General features: G+C 42.1%; 1 protein-coding gene across 1 annotated transcript in view; it reads right to left on the bottom strand.

The window, feature by feature from the left end:
- Positions 1-1173: 1173 nt before the first annotated feature.
- Positions 1174-21038, bottom strand: part of pde4dip (phosphodiesterase 4D interacting protein) — a 91428-nt gene continuing 71563 nt past the window's right edge. The window contains exons 29-44 of the mRNA XM_083767895.1: positions 15191-15459; positions 14584-14727; positions 13859-14095; positions 12381-12680; positions 11788-11919; positions 11578-11697; positions 10504-10693; positions 10202-10326; positions 9952-10059; positions 9239-9328; positions 8548-8738; positions 8025-8168; positions 7598-7736; positions 5719-5765; positions 5070-5154; positions 1174-3771 (exon numbers count right to left, since the gene is read on the bottom strand). Coding sequence (XP_083624021.1) covers positions 3647-3771; positions 5070-5154; positions 5719-5765; positions 7598-7736; positions 8025-8168; positions 8548-8738; positions 9239-9328; positions 9952-10059; positions 10202-10326; positions 10504-10693; positions 11578-11697; positions 11788-11919; positions 12381-12680; positions 13859-14095; positions 14584-14727; positions 15191-15459 — 2446 coding nt within the window. The 3' untranslated portion in view covers positions 1174-3646. The remainder of the gene's footprint in view (positions 3772-5069; positions 5155-5718; positions 5766-7597; positions 7737-8024; positions 8169-8547; positions 8739-9238; positions 9329-9951; positions 10060-10201; positions 10327-10503; positions 10694-11577; positions 11698-11787; positions 11920-12380; positions 12681-13858; positions 14096-14583; positions 14728-15190; positions 15460-21038) is intronic.

The raw sequence follows: 21038 nt of genomic DNA, 5'->3' as shown, positions 1-21038 counted from the left end.
AACAGCAGGGCTCTGCCCCGGCTCTCCCTGTCTCTCCATCTATTTAATAAACAGAAAATAATTGTTCAGATAGGTGACAAAATTTGTGGAATGATGACACAAAGAACTAGTCTGGAACACTATAAAAACCTTAGTGAACTTACTCACTAAACTCACTTAGTGAACAAACACTACTTTTAACAAAAACCATGAGGGAAAAAAACAATCACTTACCCTACCAATTTATTTTTTACAAGCTAGAGCTCATGTTAATTTCTGTATGACAAAACATACAGTTCAGGCAAAAACATACCCTATGCCCAACGTGCAGACAGACTCATGTTTTTTAACTCTACTCAAGTTGTCCGACCTCAATTATGTGACACCATGTCACTTTCCTTAACTGCCATGCACAATACACAATTGTTTTGTTTAAATCCTATTATTCATTTAACATTCGTGTACTTTTAGGCTGGGGGTCGGGGGTTGTAAAATCATGGACCAGTTTTATGGCGTCTGCTGCCATCTTCTGTTGGAAAATAAATCATGCCGTTTAAAACTGTTCATTACTTGAATCAAATTAAATAGATAGTAACAAGAAGACTCACCCCGGTGCGTGCCCGTTTTTCCTCCCGGAATTTTCCCCAGTGAGGGGGATAACTTTGTAATATGCTATTGGCTGTTTGTATTCTTTTTGGAAAAATATAAAAAGATACTCCTGTGGAAAGGCTATATTATATTACTTATATTGACCCTATAAACAATTTAGTATTATTTAGTATATGTAAGGTTTTGCCCCCTCAAATGGTACCTCGTCAGATAATCCCCACATATCCTATAGAATAACAACTTCTGTGAACAGACTTCACTGTACTAGCTTTTCATAAATTATATTTGTACTTAGGCTGTCTGCTGTCATGAAAGTTTATAGTTAGAGAAATTCAAAATCCAGCCGTCTGCTGTCCAGCCTCTCCCACCCCTCACTGGGGAAGATTCTGGGAGGAAAACAGAAACGGGGTGAGTCTTCTTGTATTCAAATAGATACGGTCAGTAAGGTACAGTTAAATAACTTTCACCTCTACTCTGCTCGACTGCTCCAAATCATTTGGTCGTTTATTTGGGATTTGCTGTGTTATTCCAACACTAAATGTATTTAAAAGACAGAGAACATGGAGCACAACAAACATATTATTTTATACAGTTTTATTGAAAAGGATATCTGCCCCAAAACATTTTTTAATAAAATAAACATGCATACAATTACACCAGGCTACACCTCGTTCACAGCAACAAACACTGATGTACAATCCCTTCACTACAGTATGTACATACATGTGATAATGATATAGTTCCTATAAAACACAAACTGGGAAATTATACAAAAAGGTATCAGTTTTGCACCTTGCAAGTTTGTGACTTTGGTTAGCTTTATTGCTTGTTTTTAGCACTCAAGTCTTCCTGCGTGCCAAGTGTAACTAAAGCTCAGCTTCATATTAAATAAAAGTGCTCTGATAAACTATTGTTGATTGTTTGTCAGATAGGCTATATGGGCCAGCTTCAATTTGATTGTCAATACAGCAGCACATTTAAAAGAGAAGAGAACATATTTAAATACAACTAAATAACTAAATACAGGTAACATGGCACTTAAACTTAGTTACCAAGGTCTAATACATCAAAAAGCAACCAAGAAGGTTATTGCACATGGACCCAAACATTGTATGATTAAAGTAATGGTTCGCTCAAAACAGGTAGGTTGCGCACATCCAGTTCCTTGCTGATGCTGGACAATAGATAATAACAGTATAAAAAGATGAGAAGTCCGCACTTCTCATATTTTTATAAAGTAATGGTTGGACCATGAATCCACAGTTCATGCACTAAGGGTAAGGTACTGTACAGTTAACAAAATGTCAAAAAGAGAAAACAGCAATCTTACAGTAAGCCAGTGTAAATGACTTGTTTCCAAACAGCAATTATCTTGCCAATGATTGTCACAATTTCTTAAAATAAGGTCAGGAAAGAATATAGTCAGATATAGACAAATTAGACATAGATGTTCACTAAACTCATCAGCTGCAGATCTAGTAATTGAAAAAAGACAGTTGTCCAACTAGGGTTGTTCCAAAACTTACATACAAGAATTGCTAATTTGATAGGATAAAAAGGAAAACAAAATACAAATAAAAAATATTAATAATAATAATGTGTGGTCTTACTGGTCTATTTGCCAGAGGCAATCTTTGTTACAAAAATGAAATAAAATAAAAACACTCTTGGACCATATACCACAAATTCAATGCACAAGTAATTTTGTGCTCAGGCTGACAAATGCTGGATAGCTGTTTGACTATTATACTGAAAAATGATCTTACTTATTAGCATTGGCCTGCTAAGATGGCAAACGTGGCAGCTTACTGAAAAGGCTTTGCCATGTCTATGGCTGCAGGTATTGACATTTCAGCAGTATGTCTGGGTTGGACCCATGTTTTTCATTGGACAGTGTATTATCTCCTTAAAGGACAACTTTGGGTTTTTTCAACCAAGGTTCATGTTTTAGGTTGTTATTAGAGAAAGTAAAAGATGAGTGTTAATTTATTTTCATTTGCTGCTTTCTTTCGTTTGAATGATTTTAGCTATTTTTGATAGGGAGGCGGGGGCATTTGAAGTGGCTAAATATGTATTTTTCTTTTACAAATTTTTAGGGTGATTACTACAGTCCGACTCCTACTAGACCCCCAGTAACTTTCATCTGGCCACAGTAGTTGTTTTCCGTGTGTCTGAACGAACAACTAACAACTAGGAGGATACCATACTGTGTGGCATACAGTATATAGGCTCAATATGTCCGTTTGTCACCTCCCCCTTCACATTCAATATAGATCAAATTGTTAAAACGAAAGAAAGCAGCAAAAAAAAGAAAAGAAAAAATAACTTTCTAAAGTTGTCCTTTAACAAACAGTAATATGCATGTGTGCATTAATTAACTATTATGTTCGGGTGGATTTGCTTGTATAACAGAAATCCTGAAACTACCCACTTCCTCATATTGGAAAAAGTATACTGGTAATACTGTGGTTTTCACCTTGTGATATCATCAGTAGTTGACCATTTTTATGGCAGAGGTGGGGTCAGGACAAGAATCTAAGAATATAGTATGGCTTCTTTTCCACAAGCTGTTCAATTAACATGCAACTATTTTACAAACTAACAAAAACTAGCCTCAACAGAAGCTAACAGGAAGCACTTAGTTTGGTTTGGCATTTTCAAAGCCCTGTTCTTCTCACTGGCTGGTATTTGGTATTTTATTCCTGAATACCTGCTGGGGTCCAAAGCATGGTCTCAAATAAATGTGGGGAAACACTTAAGCTGAGGCCCTTAAGCCCTTTGAAGCACCTACTTAAACAATATAACACCATGTACAGTAAGATCATTCACATTCATAAACCATCACAACTGTCAAAACATTGCTCAGTGCCTCACAATCACTCAAGCAGTAACACTCAAACAGGTTGTGTTTCACCAACCAATCGGAGAGCCAACCAGGCCAACCAAGGTTTTCCTGCGGTTTTCCCTTTTGGACAGGAAGTCACTCATGAACCAGAAGGAAGTTGGGGCTGGTGTATTACAGGAAGACCGCTTGCGAGGGACGTTGGTGGTGTGGGGCTCACAGGCCTCTGGTGGGCCCCAGGACAGGAGGAGTCTCGGGAGACGATGGGGCCTGTTGCAGGGGCCTCATGACACCCCAACCAGAAGAGAGGCTGAGCTCACAGAACGCTCCTGCATCTTCACCTGGGCAGACAGCAGAGCAGACATTTTTGATGTACCGGTACTGTAATCGTGGGGAAGTAATGGTTGGTTGCAGAGCATCAATTATTTGTATTTATTTTATTTTTTAAATATTGGATAGGGGCAGGTAAGATAAGTAAGATTTATCTTCTTCCTGCTCCGTTTCTTTTCTTTTTATGGAATATGTGAAGGGTAAAACGAATATAATCATGTAAAATCATAAATTAAATTAAATAAATAAATGAAACTTATGCTTTAAGAAGGATTTAGAGGCGATGGAAGAGAAAGAGAGACAGCGAGAGACTTTGTGCGTTCCAGAAAGATGTGATTTCTTTCCAGAAATAGAATAACCTAATTAACCAAGTGACATTGAACTTGACAAAGGCTCATTAAATCTCCAATCCAGAGCAATAAGTGAGTGACATGCAGTACATTACATGGTATTCATTCACCCTAATCTCTATGAGGATGAGGACCCAGTTAAAACCATCATAAACCATTGAGGTAATTGCAACAGTGTCTGATGTAAAATATATATAATTTAAGAAAAACTGCCAGTCTGGTGCACCATAGTCTTCAAATAACCATATTGACATTGTCAACGAGTCGATGTCCTACCTGACATTTTTAAACTCTCAATGGAAGAGTAGGGAAACTACCTCCAACACCACTGCAGATATTTTAGTTACAAAGTATTAACATACTTACATACATACTCCACCATACAGAATAGTTCAAATAAAGTTTTATGAAAACAGTCAAATTTGTTAAAAGTTCCAGATTGTAGCTTTGTGATTGTGAGTTATAAAGCACTACTGTAGAGGTTATAATAACCTCTACAGTACAGTGCTTGTTCCATCCTCAGCTTTCAACACAACAAAAGCACACTCACTGCAAACCATGAGGAAAAGCCCACTGACCAGGGCCCGTAACTATCAAGCAACTCAGCATCACTCCTAGGCTGAAAGGTTGACTAGGATAAAAAATGAATCATAGTAGGACATATAATAGATGCTAGTTAAAGCTTACTACAAATGATCAGGACAGGGTTTACTTTTTTCTGGTGGAGATACAGTAGGAGCTCTTTTCAACTGTAAGAAAGGTATATTGATGTCATGCTTCTACTACTATGCCTAAAGGGAGGCCAGATGTGAATCCCTCTTTCAGGCACACATACAGTAGATACTAGTCTGAGTGGCTTGATACAGGCCCAGAATAAAAGCAGGAAAAGACACAATTTTCACTGCCAAGTGAAAATGCTGATCCAGAAACGTAGGCACACCACACCAAGGGGGCCATACCTTTACTGGCACATGAGGGACGTGAGGAAGAGGAGGGAAGAGAGAAAGAGGCATGGTGGAGGGATGATATCCTAAGCTCATTATCCTAGAGAGACTCAGCAGGAGACAAAGAGCGAATGAAAGAGAGAGAGAGAGAGAGAGAGAGAGAGAGAGAGAGAGAGAGAGACAGAGAGACAGAGAGAGACAGAGACAGAGAGACAGAGAGACAGAGACAGAGAGAGAAATGAGCAGAGGAGATAGAAGGAGATGAGGGAGAGAGACAGTGAAAGGAGAGGAAATAATGAGGGCGAGTGGTGGCAATGATGAGGTAGAGAGAGAAGGAAAGACAGTACACGTTGTTTCAATGAGGGAAAATTAGGTATTGTAATGGGGTGGTGTTTACCTCTGCCTTATCTACAGTAACATTTTGAGTGTTAAGTTAACTGAGAGTTTATAAAAAGTGACCTGTAAGAGATTATCAGTTCTGAATGTTAATGTTCAGACTGAACCAGACAAAATCAGTGGAATCTGTCCACACATTAGACCTTCTTTGTTCCCAGTATGGTGAGAATACTCATAGTCCATTTGACGAAACTTTAGGTCACATCATTGCATTCATTATCAGTGGTGTGGTATAAACACATGCAACATCTTGGCAGAAAGATCTCACCTCCAAGTTTGTCTTGGCTTTCTTCAACACGTCCCGTGTTCTTGACACTGTAAACAAACGAAATGTAAAGAGAATGTGAATTATGCTTTAATGTAATGCACAGTATAGTACATTATGATGAGTGTTCATTTAAAGCTGCAATCCAGATGTTATAGTTATATTGTATTAATACACTCTACCATGTGTGTGAAGAGCGCATCACTGCATGCCTGGCTGACATCTCACAGTGGATGTTTTCTAACCACCTCAAGCTGAACCCAGACAAGACTGAGCTTCTCTTCTTCCCAGCTAAGTCCTGCCCCATGCTAACTATTTCCGTAGACAACGCCCTGGTAACGTCTGTCCCAACAGCCAGGAACCTTGGTGTTGTCCTGGACAGCTCTCAGCTCTCGTTCAAAACACACATTACAGCTGTCACTCGATCCTGTAGGTTTACACTCTATAACATGTGACGAATTAGACCGTTCCTCAACCAGGAGTCAGCCCATCTCCAAATCCAAACAGTCTTGTCAAAACTTGACTATTGTAACTCCTTCCTTACTGGCCTACCGGCATGCACACTTAAACCTCTTCAACCAGCCAAAATTCTCACATGTCTCCCCCCTTCTCCGCTCCCTCCATTGGCTCCCGGTCGTTGGCCGCACAGATTACAAAACTCTGATGCTGGCATTCAAAGCAACCAAAGGTACAGTATGGCTCCCCCATATCTTGCAAGTCTGAGGGCCAACGCAGGGAAGCTGGAAGTACCTTCACTAAAAACGCCGGGCCAACACTCCACACGTCCCAAACTCTTCTCCCTTCTGGCTCAAAAACTATGAAATGCACTTCCCATTACAATCAGAACTGCAGCCTCACTCCCAATCTTCCGCCGTAGTCTGAAAACTCACCTCTTCAGACTCCAACATGGCCCGTAGCATTTGTCCTAGCCCCGACGACCTTACAGGCGTATGCAAAGACTCAACTTATGTAACTTACATTTTATGTAGACTTATAGAATTTTATGTAGCAGCACTATAAAGTATATGCATATGTTTCATTATATAGATATTCCACTGTTACGTTCTTAGCTTACGTATGATTTATGATAACTACCTTTTTATGTATGTGAAGTATTGCCATGCTTTTTGTTCTTGCTTAATGTAAATCGCTCTGGATTAAGAGCGTCTGCTAAATGCCTAAATTGTAAATTGTAATTGTACCATATAGATGAGTTAAAATAAAGTTTTATTAAAACAGTCAAATTCAATAATTTCTTTCTTTAAAAGAGTTCCGGATTGCAGTTTTAAATCTCAAGAGTTCAAGTGACACTCAGAATTTTGCAGTGAAAGTCGTATCTTGTCTCTAGATAACTCAACTCCTCATTATTAATCTGTCACCATAGAACAAATGCATTAGCCACGGATGTCAGAGAGAGTTAGACTGACTGCAGAACTAAGGAGATTAGAAAGATTAACGGAACAGTGAACAGTAAAGTGAGTAAAAGAGAGACTGATCGAGAGATAATAATTTAGAGCAGTGGTTCTCGACGTGGGTCCTTAGTCGGTTCCAGGGTCCATGATTGATAGTTAGGGACAAAATGAACCCCAGAAATGAACATTCGAATGGTCACCTGTGGCCTAATGTTATTTATATCACACAGTACATATTTACCCTTCAACTTCGTGATTATCAAGGCTTTGTTGCATCTGTAGAAATAATGGGCCTTGTAAATGTAAAAAGAAAAAAAAAAGGCAAAGGTCGTCGGGATCGGGAGTCGAACCCACAACACACACACCGTCAGGCTGGCTAGGTGCCCGGACCGCTACACTAGCCGCCCAGCATGATGCTTTCTGTTACACAAGTGAACATAAATCTTTAGTATGAAGAAAGCATCACTCACGTTGATTGACAATAAAGTGCTCCATTGTCTCATTGGTGCGGCTGTAGCTCTTCAGCCTCTCCATGGTGTCCCTTAGAGCCTCCTCCTGCTGTGACAGCCTCTGCCGGAGAGAGCTGATCTCCTCCTCTAGAAACTGCTCCTGATCAAACATACGGATATGGACACATTGAGATTTATGTAATTAAGTTTGCAGTGATTGCAAATTTTGGTTAGTGGCAGTGATTTTAATGGCCAGTAAATACATTCCAAATCTGTTCTGAAGCATGCACTACTGCAGTCTTGCTGATTTCAGATCAGCCATTGGCTCATCCTACAGTACATCATTTGTTTGTAATTTTTGAATAAATATGTGAAGTTCTTCAGAGAACTTAGAAGATATTCTGTTGGAAACTGTAACACAGACAACTATGCTGTCAGTAGTAGTGACCTGCTTGGTGTTGAAAATCGATTCCTCAGAGCTTGGCAGGGCTGCTCTCCAGAACATTGTAAGCAGAGAGCTGGCCTCCTCCAAGATCTGACGTAGCGTCTTAGTGTTAGCTATCATCTTCTTCACAGAGCCAGTGTCTAAAGGCTGAAATGGAAAAAGGGAGAGACAGAAAGAACACACGCACCCATCGTTTAATAAGTCTGATTAGTCTATCTTAGATATGTTTCTATTGGCAGTCCTCTCTGAGGACTCATGTGAGGACTCACACGAGTGATCATTTTACCAATCAAGCCGAGGGCACTAAGAAGGTACTACGAGATAATATTGAAAAAGAGGCTGATAAACAGCCAAAAGACACGCACATTTAAAACAAACTAGGCTGGGTGCTGGATCATGAATTGCATGCTGGACAGCATAAGAATAAAAGTCTGCACACAAAATTAATGCTCCCAAATGTAGTTTACTTCATTTGCCACCTTAAATGTCCATCCAATGTCTGACCATGGGTTCTTTGAGCTCTCACCTGCTCCTGGCTATACTCCCGCAGAGTCGGGACGACCAGGGCACGGAGGGAGGCCTCCATCTTGCGGACAAGAGCGCTGCCCTCTAGGATCTGCTGCTGCAGAGCCTTGAAGTCATCCACGTGGCCAACCGCATGGCGGCCATGGCGGCTGGCGAAGGAGCCATCCGGGGCCTGGCTGTGCAAAGATGAAGCTATCGGGAAGAGGAGAGGAGGGAGCCAGGGGATAAAGACAGCCATGTCAGCACAAATGTCACTAGAAAATGTGCTCAGTATAGCACAGAAATCCACCAAACGTCATGAAGCATTAGCTTTCAAAAGGGCTACCGTGTGTAAAAACAGCTTGGCCTGACATGCAACTATCTGAACAGCAGAGTTGGTTAGGGAATGGGGCTGAGCTGTATACACTGTATGAAACCTTCCATATCAAAGTGTGTAGGCAATAATGAAATCCTAACGTCCTTGGTGGAGGTAATCATTTCTGTATAAATGATTAGTAATGTAATGTCCCCACTGACATTACATTACTAACTACAAAAGTAATACTATCCATAAAGATTGAAACCAAAAAAATACTGTCTGTATAAATTATTACATGTAATATTCTTTCTTACAAATGATTACTACTCCCAAAACAACTGAATGCTAAATAATATTGCTTGCATATGATATGTGTGATAGTGGAAGCTCGCACCAGTCTCCACCGTTGTTTGCAGTGCAGGAGAGAGTGGACACGTAGGACTGAAAAGTCCTGTGTCTCTCACAGGCGGAGAGGGAACGTTGTCTGTGGAGAACAACAATGTGACAACGGGAATCAGTCAGACACATCTGGCAAAAGAATACATGAGTGGGTGCACAAAAGTACTTTGGTATGATATGGTGACATATTTATTGAGCTCGATCTCTTTAGAGAAACGAGTTCTTCTCACTGTTCTTATTACTTTTCTCTTCAAAACCTTGGCACGCTCTACTAGCTCTGTCATACATTCACCTAGAGAAGCTTCATTCATTAAAACTTTACAATGTTCTTCTAGAATAGAAAATCAAACTTTTTGAAGTCTTTTAGACTTGAAATATTTCACTTTTTGAAACTTTTATTTTCGGTTATGACATCCGTCTGGGAGAGCTCAGGAAAGGAATGAGATGACTACTGTGTGGATTTGTGATGTTGCACACACTGTTTATCCAGGAACAGTACCGGGCTAGTTTGTATTGTATTGTGCTCTGAATTGCATTGCTTTCTTTTTCAACCAATGCAATGCAAACCAGCTCCATACACTGACAGCAAGAGTGGAACTTAATAGATCTAGTTAATGTATTAAACCACATGAGCCCTAGCGTCCCTATTATGGGCCTGTCATAATAGACGAAAAGTCTGCAAAAAAAAAGTCATTCAATCATACTGACCGCCGAACAGCTTTCTCCTGGAATGAAGCTGGCTGTCCCCCTGTCCTGTAAGACGCTGTTCCAGCTGGAGGTGCAGCTCTCTAGAGTCAAGGGTCACAGTGATGCCTCCTACACAAACACACACATTTAATGCCTTAAATAGATGTTCTTCCTTTCTTTCTTTCTTTCTTTCTTTCTTTCTTTCTTTCTTTCTTTCTTTCTTTCTTTCTTTCTTTCTTTCTGATGTTTTTAGAGATGAACACAGTCTTACCAGAGTGTGTGCTTTTGGGTCCTCCGCCCACGCTGTGGTACATGTGGAGCTCACTCTGCAGAGACTGGATCAGACCTCCACTCTCACACAGCTGCTGCTGGAGAACACTCACCTCATGCTGGAGACTAAAGACACACATGCAGAGACATGCATATTAATAACATTAATACACACACACACACACACACACACACACGCACACGCACACGCACACACACACACACACACACACACACACACACACACACACACACACACACACACACACACACACACACACACACTCATATATATATATATACCTGTTGATGGTTTCGTGGTTCTTCTGTCGGTCCTGTTTGAGTTGTGTGATCTCCTGGCTGTGAGACTGAGCCTCCATCTGCAGCCTCCTGCTTTGCTCCGCCCACCTGTCTGTCTCTAACTCCGCCTCCTTCAGTCTGGCCCGCCCCAAGAGGACTGCTGCCTCCTGAAGGTGCTCCGCCTTACTACCATCTGAACCAGAGAGGAAATGAGGTTTGAACATGACTTAAAGCTAGACAATTAATAACATAACAGCCAGCAAAAAAAAGTCAAATGGTTAAGTGAAGTTCTTTGGACATGAAAGGTTTATGCATTTGTATCTATCACAATTAAACAGGTTCAGTTCTGTCCCACTGGTTTAAGCAGACAGAATTCTACAATATTTTATGGTTACCACACAGACAACAGTATCCACTCTACTAGCCAGTTTGATAATGCGGGAACAAGTGCATTGTTCTGTTGGAAATTTAAACAGTACTTGGCCCAAATACTGAAATTACATTAATTACGGGTTCAAACCTGAATGGCTGACACCCTATTGTTAATGTGCAAATTTGTATTATTCCTCTGGCACGGTTTAGCAAATTCCCATGAGATGGCATGGTAGAGACATGAAATTTTCCCGACACAGATTTGGCCCTAAAGGGGAATAGTGTGTGTGTGTGTGTGTGTGTGTGTGTGTGTGTGTGTGTGTGTGTGTGTGTGTTTGTTTTCTTTTTCCTTTTTCCTACATTTTAACATTTTTTTTAACTTTTAGGACAAAATCACAACTAATCCATTTTATTTTCCAAATACAGGATAATATTATTTTATTCGTCTGAAAACATTATTCTGGTTATTGGTTTTATATCTTGAATACACTTTCAACGGTCTAGACCCGCAGCTTTCAATTTCCAACGGCCCATGTTGGCTTGAACCCATGAATCGCTGTATATTCTTTTATTTTCAACATTTTAGGGTACAGTAAATACAAATACATAATGTACCAATTTAAATAGAGCTTCATTTGCAATGTTTCTCTGAGTGCAATTTAGTCCATCCAGTCCTTGATCTATACAGTAGGTGCCCATGTGTACCTTTGTTGGCCTGCTTGAGCTGGTTCTGCAGGCTCATGTTGTCCTCCTTCAGAAGTCTGATCTCACCGGACAGCTGTCCCACTGAGTCCAGACCCTGGATGTAGATGTTGGTAGGCGTACCTGTAGAGAGGCAGACCGTTTTGATGTACTCTGTGAATAACAGACCCTTAATGTAGTGCAGTCAGTTACCATCCGCGGTCAGTTGGTTACCTTTCTCCTGGGCGGTGTTGGCTAGTCTCTCCTCCAGCTGCCGTCTTAGGCGGTCGTTGGTCTGGATAGAATCTTCTAGTCTCTGTCTCAGGCTGCGGATCTCCATGAGATGCTCCTTCATCAGGTCTGAACCTGCAGCAAACAACAACACACTGTAGCTACACTGCATGGCATCGACGGTACAGTATAATGGTACATTGGCAAAACAAATCATTGTTTTTGACAATAGTACTGTATGGGCTCCATTTTCATCACCGCTAAACCCCTTATCCCTAAACTTCTTTGCCTTTTTTTTTACTATTTAGAAAAACATTTTTGAATAGTTCAACTAGCCAATCTACATTGACACGTTGTGAGCTTGTAGACTGGCCATTTTAACTATTCAAAAATGTTTAGCAAAATAGTAAAAAAAGGCAAAGAAGTTTAGGGATAAGGGGTTTAGCAGTGACAAAAATTGATCTCTTGACTTTTCCACTTGGTTGGTCAAGACCTATAATCAAAACAGCCTTTGTTTGAATCGTTTATTATATTCATATCACTCTGTGTGTCGGCGTAAAAAACGCATACTCATTGTATTCTGTCTGTATGTTTACCGGTGTGACTGGCACCCGACTGGTACCCTGATGACCCTGACGACAGGTCAGCTCCTGCTCTCATTGGTCGGACACTGTAGGACATATCCCACAATGCACTGTTCTCCAGCAGACAAGCCCCAGCTTTCATGGCCGGGCTGGCGTTCAGGCTGGCATTGAAGCTGGTAGCGCTGGCAGTGCCACCGAGTGTAGAGGGCAGGAGTCCATGGCAAGCCAGCGGCAGGAAGCCGGAGGGGTCTGATTGATGGTGGACAGACATGGGGTAACCCTGGTAAGACCCAGACTGAGGATTGGAGAACCCTGCAGTGGAAAAAAGAAAAACCAATGCAAATGTAGTTTAATCGACTTCATGAGAAAGGGCAGAAAACATACAGTAGATTAATTAATTGTTAGTTAACTTAACTTTGCAATTATTTATAAACCAGTACGTGTGTGTGAGACATTTATATTAGAGTGTGCCAAATCCAGAGAGAGAGGAAAAGGAGTAGAGACATAGTGAGTTCATGAATTATTTCCAGGTAGAGAATAATCAAAGGCCATTGACCTCGACAAGGGCATCTCAAATATGCATTCAACAGAAGTAGATAGGCCTATCACAGAAAAACTTCACTTCAATCTAATTGTGTGTGAGTAGAGCTCCACTGGATCAGGGTGTAATGAGTTCAACTTGAGGATAAGTGTATGGAAGACAGCCAAAGACAGCGAGAAAGGCAAGCGATTACTGTAGGCAGATTTGGATTATGCAGCCAAAGGCAAGTTATGACCTGTCAACTCAACTCTAGTTCAGTCGGTTACAAACTAATTCCTTCTCACTTTAGCACCCTCCATCACTGTTAAAGGGCTTGTAGACAGTGCTTTTACATCGCCTAGTCATTATTACCCATAAATACTAAAGGCCTTATTATCATTTTTGTCCTACTGTGCTTTAGGATAGGGTCTGGGTCTGGATCCAGATAGGTGAAAGGTGTTAAGGAGCCCAGTCTTCATTAATCAATTCAAGCATTTGGAGGTTTGAAGATTATTAGATACCATCGTAGCTTCGACTACAAAATATGTCAACTCGTGCTCTGGAGAGTTATGGGTGTCATGGATCATGGGTCATGGGTCATGGGTCATGGGTCATGGGTCATGGGTCATGGATCATGGATCATGGGTCATGGGTCATGGGTCATGGGTCATGGGTCATGGGTCATGGGTCATGGGTCATGGGTCATGGGCACTGGGCAGCGCCCAGGAAAACTAAATCATTAAGGACTGGGTGAGAGGTATGAATGAGCCATGGTCCCAGAGCTGTAGCCGTTATTAGAATAAGTCTGTTCTTACACCAAACAGTTTGGTGTAAATGTATTAGATTAGATTATTATGCTAATAGTCAAACCGTCAAACAAGGAACCAATTAGTTTCTAGTTTACACACACACACACACACACACACACACACACACACACACACACACACATGCAGTCATTACAACGCACTTTCACGATCTCTCAGCTGTCGCTGTAACATCTGCAGCTCCTGTTGTACCTCTGCCAGAGAGAACCCCCCCCTCCCGTTGCCTTGGTAGTGAGGTCGCAAGGTGGCAGAGAGGGGATCAAAGGGCAAGGGTGCCCTCTGAATGGTAGAACGGTTGGGGTGGTAAGGGGTGGAGGTGAAAACAGGGCCTGGAGCTGAGAATGGGAGAGCGGTGGACATAGGGACTGAAAACAGTCCTGCTATGGATGGAGAGAGAAGGAGGAGGAGAAGAAGAAAAGAAAAGGAAAGGAAAGGAAAGGAAAGGAAAGGAAAGGAAAGGAAAGGAAAGGAAAGGAAAGGAAAGGAAAGGAAAGGAAAGGAAAGGAAAGGAAAGGAAAGGAAAGGAAAGGAAAGGAAAGGAAAGGAAAGGAAAGGAAAGGGAAAAAAAAGGAAAAAAAAGAGGTGGAACAGTAATAATGAAGAGGAGTAACTCATGGTCATAGAGGAATAATAAGAGGTACATACAGCTATGGAGTAAACACAAGTTTGACATGTGATCTTGTAGCTAAATGTGAGTGAAAAGTCCTAACTGACTGATTTAGAGTAAACTACAACTTCTACAAGCCAGCATGTGATTTTGTCCCACAAGTCAATGATAAGGACAATGATGACTTTTGCTTTTTTAGGGTAGCCTTTCATCCAACTTCTGGACAAGTAGCTCAGCTCAGCAGTTTCACCACTTTCATACCTGTCTGACTGTGCGTGTCAGCTGCCTTGTGAGGAGGACAATGCATGCTGGGACAGCTCACAGAGGACAGGGCTCTGTGGGAAGAGGCGATGGATGGAGGGACAGAGGGATGATGTGACATGGTACCGCCGTAGGACTGACAATCTACGGAGATAAAAGGAGTGACAGATGGCATGATGAGTCATGGAATGAGAGGGCTTTCATGAGTGCCTGTTTTTAACTCTGAGATTATACAAATGGAATGAAATGGACCGTTACAGGTCCATTTGATTCCATTTGCATGATCTCAGAGTTATAGACCCATAAATGCCTATTCATACTCCAGTTTTAGGTGATAAGGTGACCAAAACGGTGGTTAGTAAAAACAGAGAGATAGGTTGGGGTGAGCGGTGAGTCGCATATCGCCACGGCGTGATGTCATATTGTAGTTTTCGGTGGTCACCTTATCACCTAAAACTGGAGTATGAATAGGCTTTAAGGGTCTTTTTGGTTCCTAACTAAAATAATTTAGCTGGCAACCCCCTGGTAACCCCCTCAAGGTCCCTTGGGGGTCCCCGGACACCACATTGTGGACCAGTATGCTACAGTATGTGTCCAGAATGATTACCTGTACTGGTCCTGCTGGGAGCCTGGGGTTCCTCCTGTCCAAACTCACTGGCAGCGTCAATGTCAGAGCACAGCTCTGCATCCTCATTGGAGGAGCCCTGCTCGTCAGACACAAAGGAGATGCGGTCCGATTGGTCGGTAGTTTCGGACAGTCCATGGCTGCTGCAGGGTGTCTCTGAGCGCTGCTGCTGCTGATGGGATTGGTGCTGGGTGAGTTTGGCACGAAGAGACTCGATGACCTTGTCTTTCTGCTGTAGCTCCTTACTTAGCCTGTGAACATATGAGTCATGATTAGTTAATTATTTGCACACAATGGTGAAGGTGTAAAAGATAATAATAAAATGTAAATAATTAGAAATGTGCAGAAGAGATATGAAGTTTATTATAGTAAAGTGATTATACCCCCCTAAAAGAAATGAATGAATAATAATAATAATTATAATAAGTGAAACTCTTTACACTAATAAGATTCTTAATTGAACGAATAAGACATTTAATATAGAACAACAATAATAAAATAAATACAAATACTAGTTCAGTCAGATAACTTATAGTTTGAGACCATTAATAGATTGAGAACATTAAATGAAAATACAAGTGTAAATATATATCTATTTGATCTTAGTATTCAGGCTCTGCTATACATTACTCCCTGGAGATATAACAAACCCCCCCCCCCAGGGGAAAACAGAGCCCTTAGGGAAAGCAGAGCCTAGTGGTGCACATCAGCACATGAGTGATGATGCAGCATCTACCTCACATCTACCTCTCGAGTGTTATGATCCTAGATAACAATTTCTATGCATTTGATGTATTACCATGTGTTGTTAGTTACCATTGTAAATCGCTCTGGATCTATGCCTAAATTGTAAATTGAGTGTATCTGCCTGAACTAACTCACAGGCTATGCATCATTTAAAACAAAAAAGACAAAATAATGGAAGGAATAGCTGTAGCTATGAGTGATGTGGTTCTTGAACAGATGTTGAGCGATGAAGTCCCTCGGGCTCCATGTACAAAGAGAACGTGACATCACACCGTGTTATTGTGATAGTGCAGACCTCACAAGGTCAAGATGGCGCCACTCTGCTCCTTCTTGACACTAGCCTGCTCATCTTTTCCCTCTACACAAAATGTCTTTGCTGAAAATAGCCAAATAGCTGCTATTTTTGGTGAATGTTGGCAAGAACATGAATGCTAGGGTTCAAGCGATTCATTTATATTTTTGCAATAAATGAATGCAAGATAAATAGTAATCCATATTGTAATAATGAACCACTTAAACCATATATATAGTTGACCGAAAATATTTCCCTATAAATCCTCGGCATTACTGTATATCCAGTAGATCCACAAGAGACAATAGAGATAGTAGATCAGGCTATATACAGTACAGTCCATGCTGATATATGTTGTAGGAATAATGTAAGCCAATCATAGAAACGCAAACACACAAGGGACAGTCAACTAACCTACATTATTTAGCACATTATAGCCAGGCGTTGCATTCAGTGTCCCCCACAGTTGATGAAATTAACAGCAATTTGATGGTGTGTTTTGAGTTTTGACACATGGATGGTGAGTTGAACGTCACTACTCTAAAGCCATGCCATGGCACATGTTTAGAACCACCAATGATAGACAGTCACACGTAAACTATCATTGTTATTATGTTGTGTTTTAAACCTAGCCCCAAAGCCTGAGTTATACTTGCGCATGGTGCTACTCACCAAAAATAACTGAGCTTCTGCGACATGCTGAAAACTATACATCTGCAGCAGATGTATAGTTGATGTACAGATGATCTGCTTGTGGATCTGCTATCTTTGGTGTGCAACATGCCAACATCGGTGCACAACCATCATGTATAAATCAGGAATACCTCTAACAGCCAACATTTCCTAATTGTAAACCTGAGAAACAATTTCTTTTTCGGTGGGGTCCAAGAAAATGGACTAATATATCGATTATACTTTTGGGGACTTTTGGGCCTCCACAAGTAATACAAGGACACACGCACGCACTACTTTAGAGCCATTATGTCCATGCACTAAAACTGTATTTTAAGCACATCCCATTACATAAATGTCAGAATCAGTGAATGCATTAACTTCTGTTTCACCTCCTCTCACTGCTGCCCGGAAGCAAACTAAGCTGATTGCCAAAAACACATTGGAAACACACCGTGTAGATCTCAAATATTGCCACAGTCTATGACTCTATTATTATGTGCTCATTCTTGTTTTCAACGTCCTCACACCTCATCATTCATCTCATTTGCATCATCATCATTCATTCATTTCTTCATACATCATCATCATCATCATCATCCCTGTCTGTCTTACTTGTCCAGTTGTGTGAGCAGTGTTCTCTTATCCCTGTCAGAGTGTTTCCTGAGCAGGAACAGCTCTCTCTCCTGGGCCTTCCAGTCCCACAGAGAGAAGGAGAACAGAGAGTCTCTGTACAACGGGCTGCTCTTAGACAGCATGCCTCTCCACAGCGGAGCCATCGGCCCCTTAAGCCCCCGGCTCACCTGGCCAGTCTGCCCGGACAAAATGCCTTCTGCCTGAGCTACAGGACAAACATCCCCAACGCCCCCTTCCCTCCTCTCTTCCGTGGCGGTCCTGGTCGCGCCTTTCTCCTCCGAGGACACTGCAGGAAGGCCGGCCCAGCTGTTGTTGTCGTTGCCGTTGTCAGGGACCGCCTCCGTGGCGATTGGTCGATGGGTCTCCACGGTAAAGGAATATCGTTCATCAGCGATGCGGCTGAGGCGGTGAACCCAGTGGGCGAGTGACAGCAGGTGCAGTGACGAGGAAGAGCGTGATTGCGGGCTAAAAGGTTGGAGGGCTGGACTCAGGGATCATCAGTCATGTGAGCAAAGCAGAGTAAATCTGATTAGGTCCCTTCTAGAGATGGATGGGCATCCCTGTGGAGCTGCAGTCTGGTGGCCTCCCCCGCCCAGCTGCTAGCTACTCTACAGTAAATACACACTCACACAAGGGATCAATCAGGCTGCAAGTGGCTATATGACACGTGCTGCCCAGTTCAGATCCGCAGAGCTACCCTTAAACATCCACAGGTAACACTGATGTGGTCTGTGAATAGGCAGCAATGACACGGTGGAGCATAATAATCACTCTATATCCACACAGAGGGCCAGTCAGAGGGTGGTCCAGTAGAGCACCACAAACAGGTCAGCCATAGATACACCTGGTTCTTTATTCCCAGTAAATGTAGACTACAGCACTATCATATTATCCCACTTGGATGATATGACTATAGTGAAAGCTGAACCTGGGGCAGTGGACATGACCCGAATTCAAATGAATGGGGTTCAAATTCACCGCTGTGGTCATATGTGAGACAGCGTGCTCTGACACACTATGACTCAATATGGCATATATTCATTTGCCCGAGGAAAACAGTAGCCACACTATTTCCCTCCAGTGTTCTATTTCTGTTTCTTCTACTTATCTGTTTCAGTTTCTCTCATCAACACACCTCTCTCATCTATCTATCTATCTATCTATCTATCTATCTATCTATCTATCTATCTATCTATCTATCTATCTATCTATCTATCTATCTATCTATCTATCTATCTATCTATCTATCTATCTATCTATCTATTTTCTATCTATTTAGTCCTCCTGTGTTAGGCTGTATTCCAGTCCCAGCTCTGGATAGGTCCTGTTGTCCTCAGGGAAGGGCTTCTTCTTCTGAACATTCCATAAATCAGATTTAGCCTCTTTCCTCTCCTCCGACCAGCAAACACAGAAAGGACAGAGGTGGTGAAGAGAAGAAGAATCAGAGATAGAGGGAGAGGAGAAGAGTGTATATCGGTCGTCTAGCCCCGGGGGGTTCTTGTGTTCATGCTGCGCTGACCCTCACAGACAGGAAAACTGTTGAGGTTGAACGTTCACGCATAAACCAGCACATCCTCTGCCTTCTGGCTGTCCAGTTCAAATTGTACACTGACACACTCTGCGCATCTTCGATTCCCCTTGCTCTGTGTCTATAAAGAAAGAAAGCTCAAAATAAACTGTTTGGACTGAATGCTTCCAGAACATTAGCAAAGGTTTAGTCGGTTGGAGTGGTGGTCATCCATCAAACAAAAAAAAGAAAAGCAAGAAAGCGCTCAATCCAACTGAAGCGCTGGAAAAGGTCAAGAATCGATTTCAGAGAAGTTCAGGAGTGAATGTGCAGATGTAATCCTTTGTCCTGGATCAAACTACCTTGTCCGCAGCAAAGACATTGTAGACATTGCAGTTCCTTCACATCAAAAGCTCTCGTATTTCCACAACTGTCAAAGTCTACAGCAGGACTGACGTACACGGTACAGTAGCTGGATGCTGCACCATGCGCTACTCTTGATATTATGCAGCAACATTCCTTCTCTTACTACCCCCCCCCCCCTCTCTCTCTCTCTCTCTCTCTCTCTCTCTCTCACTCTCTCTCTCTCTCTCTCTCTCTCTGCCTTTCTCACCATTGACAGGCAGCCTCTCTCTCTTTCCCTGTCTCTTGTGGGGCTTTAATTGTTACTGACCTATTTCCCTCTCCATGCGAGGTCTTAATAACTTAACCTGATTAGAGGCCATGTCAACACTAGCTCTCAGCCCAGCTAGCAAGTGCACACACCTCAGCCTAATTATGCCATCAATACGGATGCAAGAGAACAAGCACGCGTGTGCGCGCGCGCGCGCACACACACAAACACACACACACACACACACACACACACACACACACAGACACAGTAGTAGTACGGATAGCATTTATAAAATAGTGTATGAAATAGCACACGCAAATTTAGTTTCAGCATTAATCTCTATTTAAATTAAATGAGAAAAATCAAGTCAATGCACATCTGATTTCCTTCACACTCTTACTGGTAGAACCTTAATGGACTGGCAGGCACTAAAACATAGTTAAGTCCACATCTGGACAACCATCTGTACAACAACACACACACACACACACACACACACACACACACACACACACACACACACACACACACACACACGCACACACACACAAAGTACAGTATACACACAAACTCTTGCCGTCTGTCTGAGAGATAACTAATTACCCACAATGCATTGGGATTTGTTGGGCTTGGGTTATGCTGAACCAAATCTCACCACTTTTCTTCCACTACAGAGAGGAAACTCCAACAGGGAGTCAGCGCAGGCACACCTTCGCTCACAGCCGCGGACAGAGGAAGCTGACGCTCGACGTCATTCTGGCTTTTTAGACAGCTGGTGGATGGAAAAGAAGCTCCACCTCCGCGGCTGACTGACGCGGAGGAGAGCGTTTCCGGGAATCTGTCCGTCGCGTCAGTCAGCCGCATGGGTGGAGCTTCTTCTTCCACGGCTGTGCGCGAAGGTGTGCCCCCGGCCAGTGCAAACCCATGGTCACCAGGTGAATAGATGGGTAATGTAGTCTTCTATAGAGCACCCGTCCCCTTTCATGACGCCCTGGAAGACAATTTCCAATGAACTTTTACCAGAGACGTTTCTTTATTTATTTAAAGACCTGTAAGCCTCGGTCAAAGCCAACTCGGATCGTGACAACTCATAATAAAGTGTTGTACCCTGCCCTTTTTTTCTTCTTTCTAATTATTTGTTCAGCCCAAGAAATTGTGTTTGTTGTCCTGAGTTGTCACGATCCGAGTTGGCTTTGACCGAGGCTCACAGGTCTTTAAATAAATACTTCATGAAACGTCTATCGGAAAATCGGAAATTGTCTTCCTGGCCGCTCGTCGGGGGCGGGACTGCGACGCTCGTTCTTACTAGAGCTAGATCAAGTCAAGTCTCAAAGAACAGAACTTATTTTACAAGAGTACT

The sequence above is a fragment of the Protomyctophum parallelum genome, assembly GCF_964188405.1.
Source record: "Protomyctophum parallelum genome assembly, chromosome: 6".
NCBI classification, from domain to species: Eukaryota; Metazoa; Chordata; class Actinopteri; order Myctophiformes; family Myctophidae; genus Protomyctophum; species Protomyctophum parallelum.
Note: the sequence above shows the minus strand (reverse complement) of the source record. Positions and strands in the feature narration are given on the sequence as shown.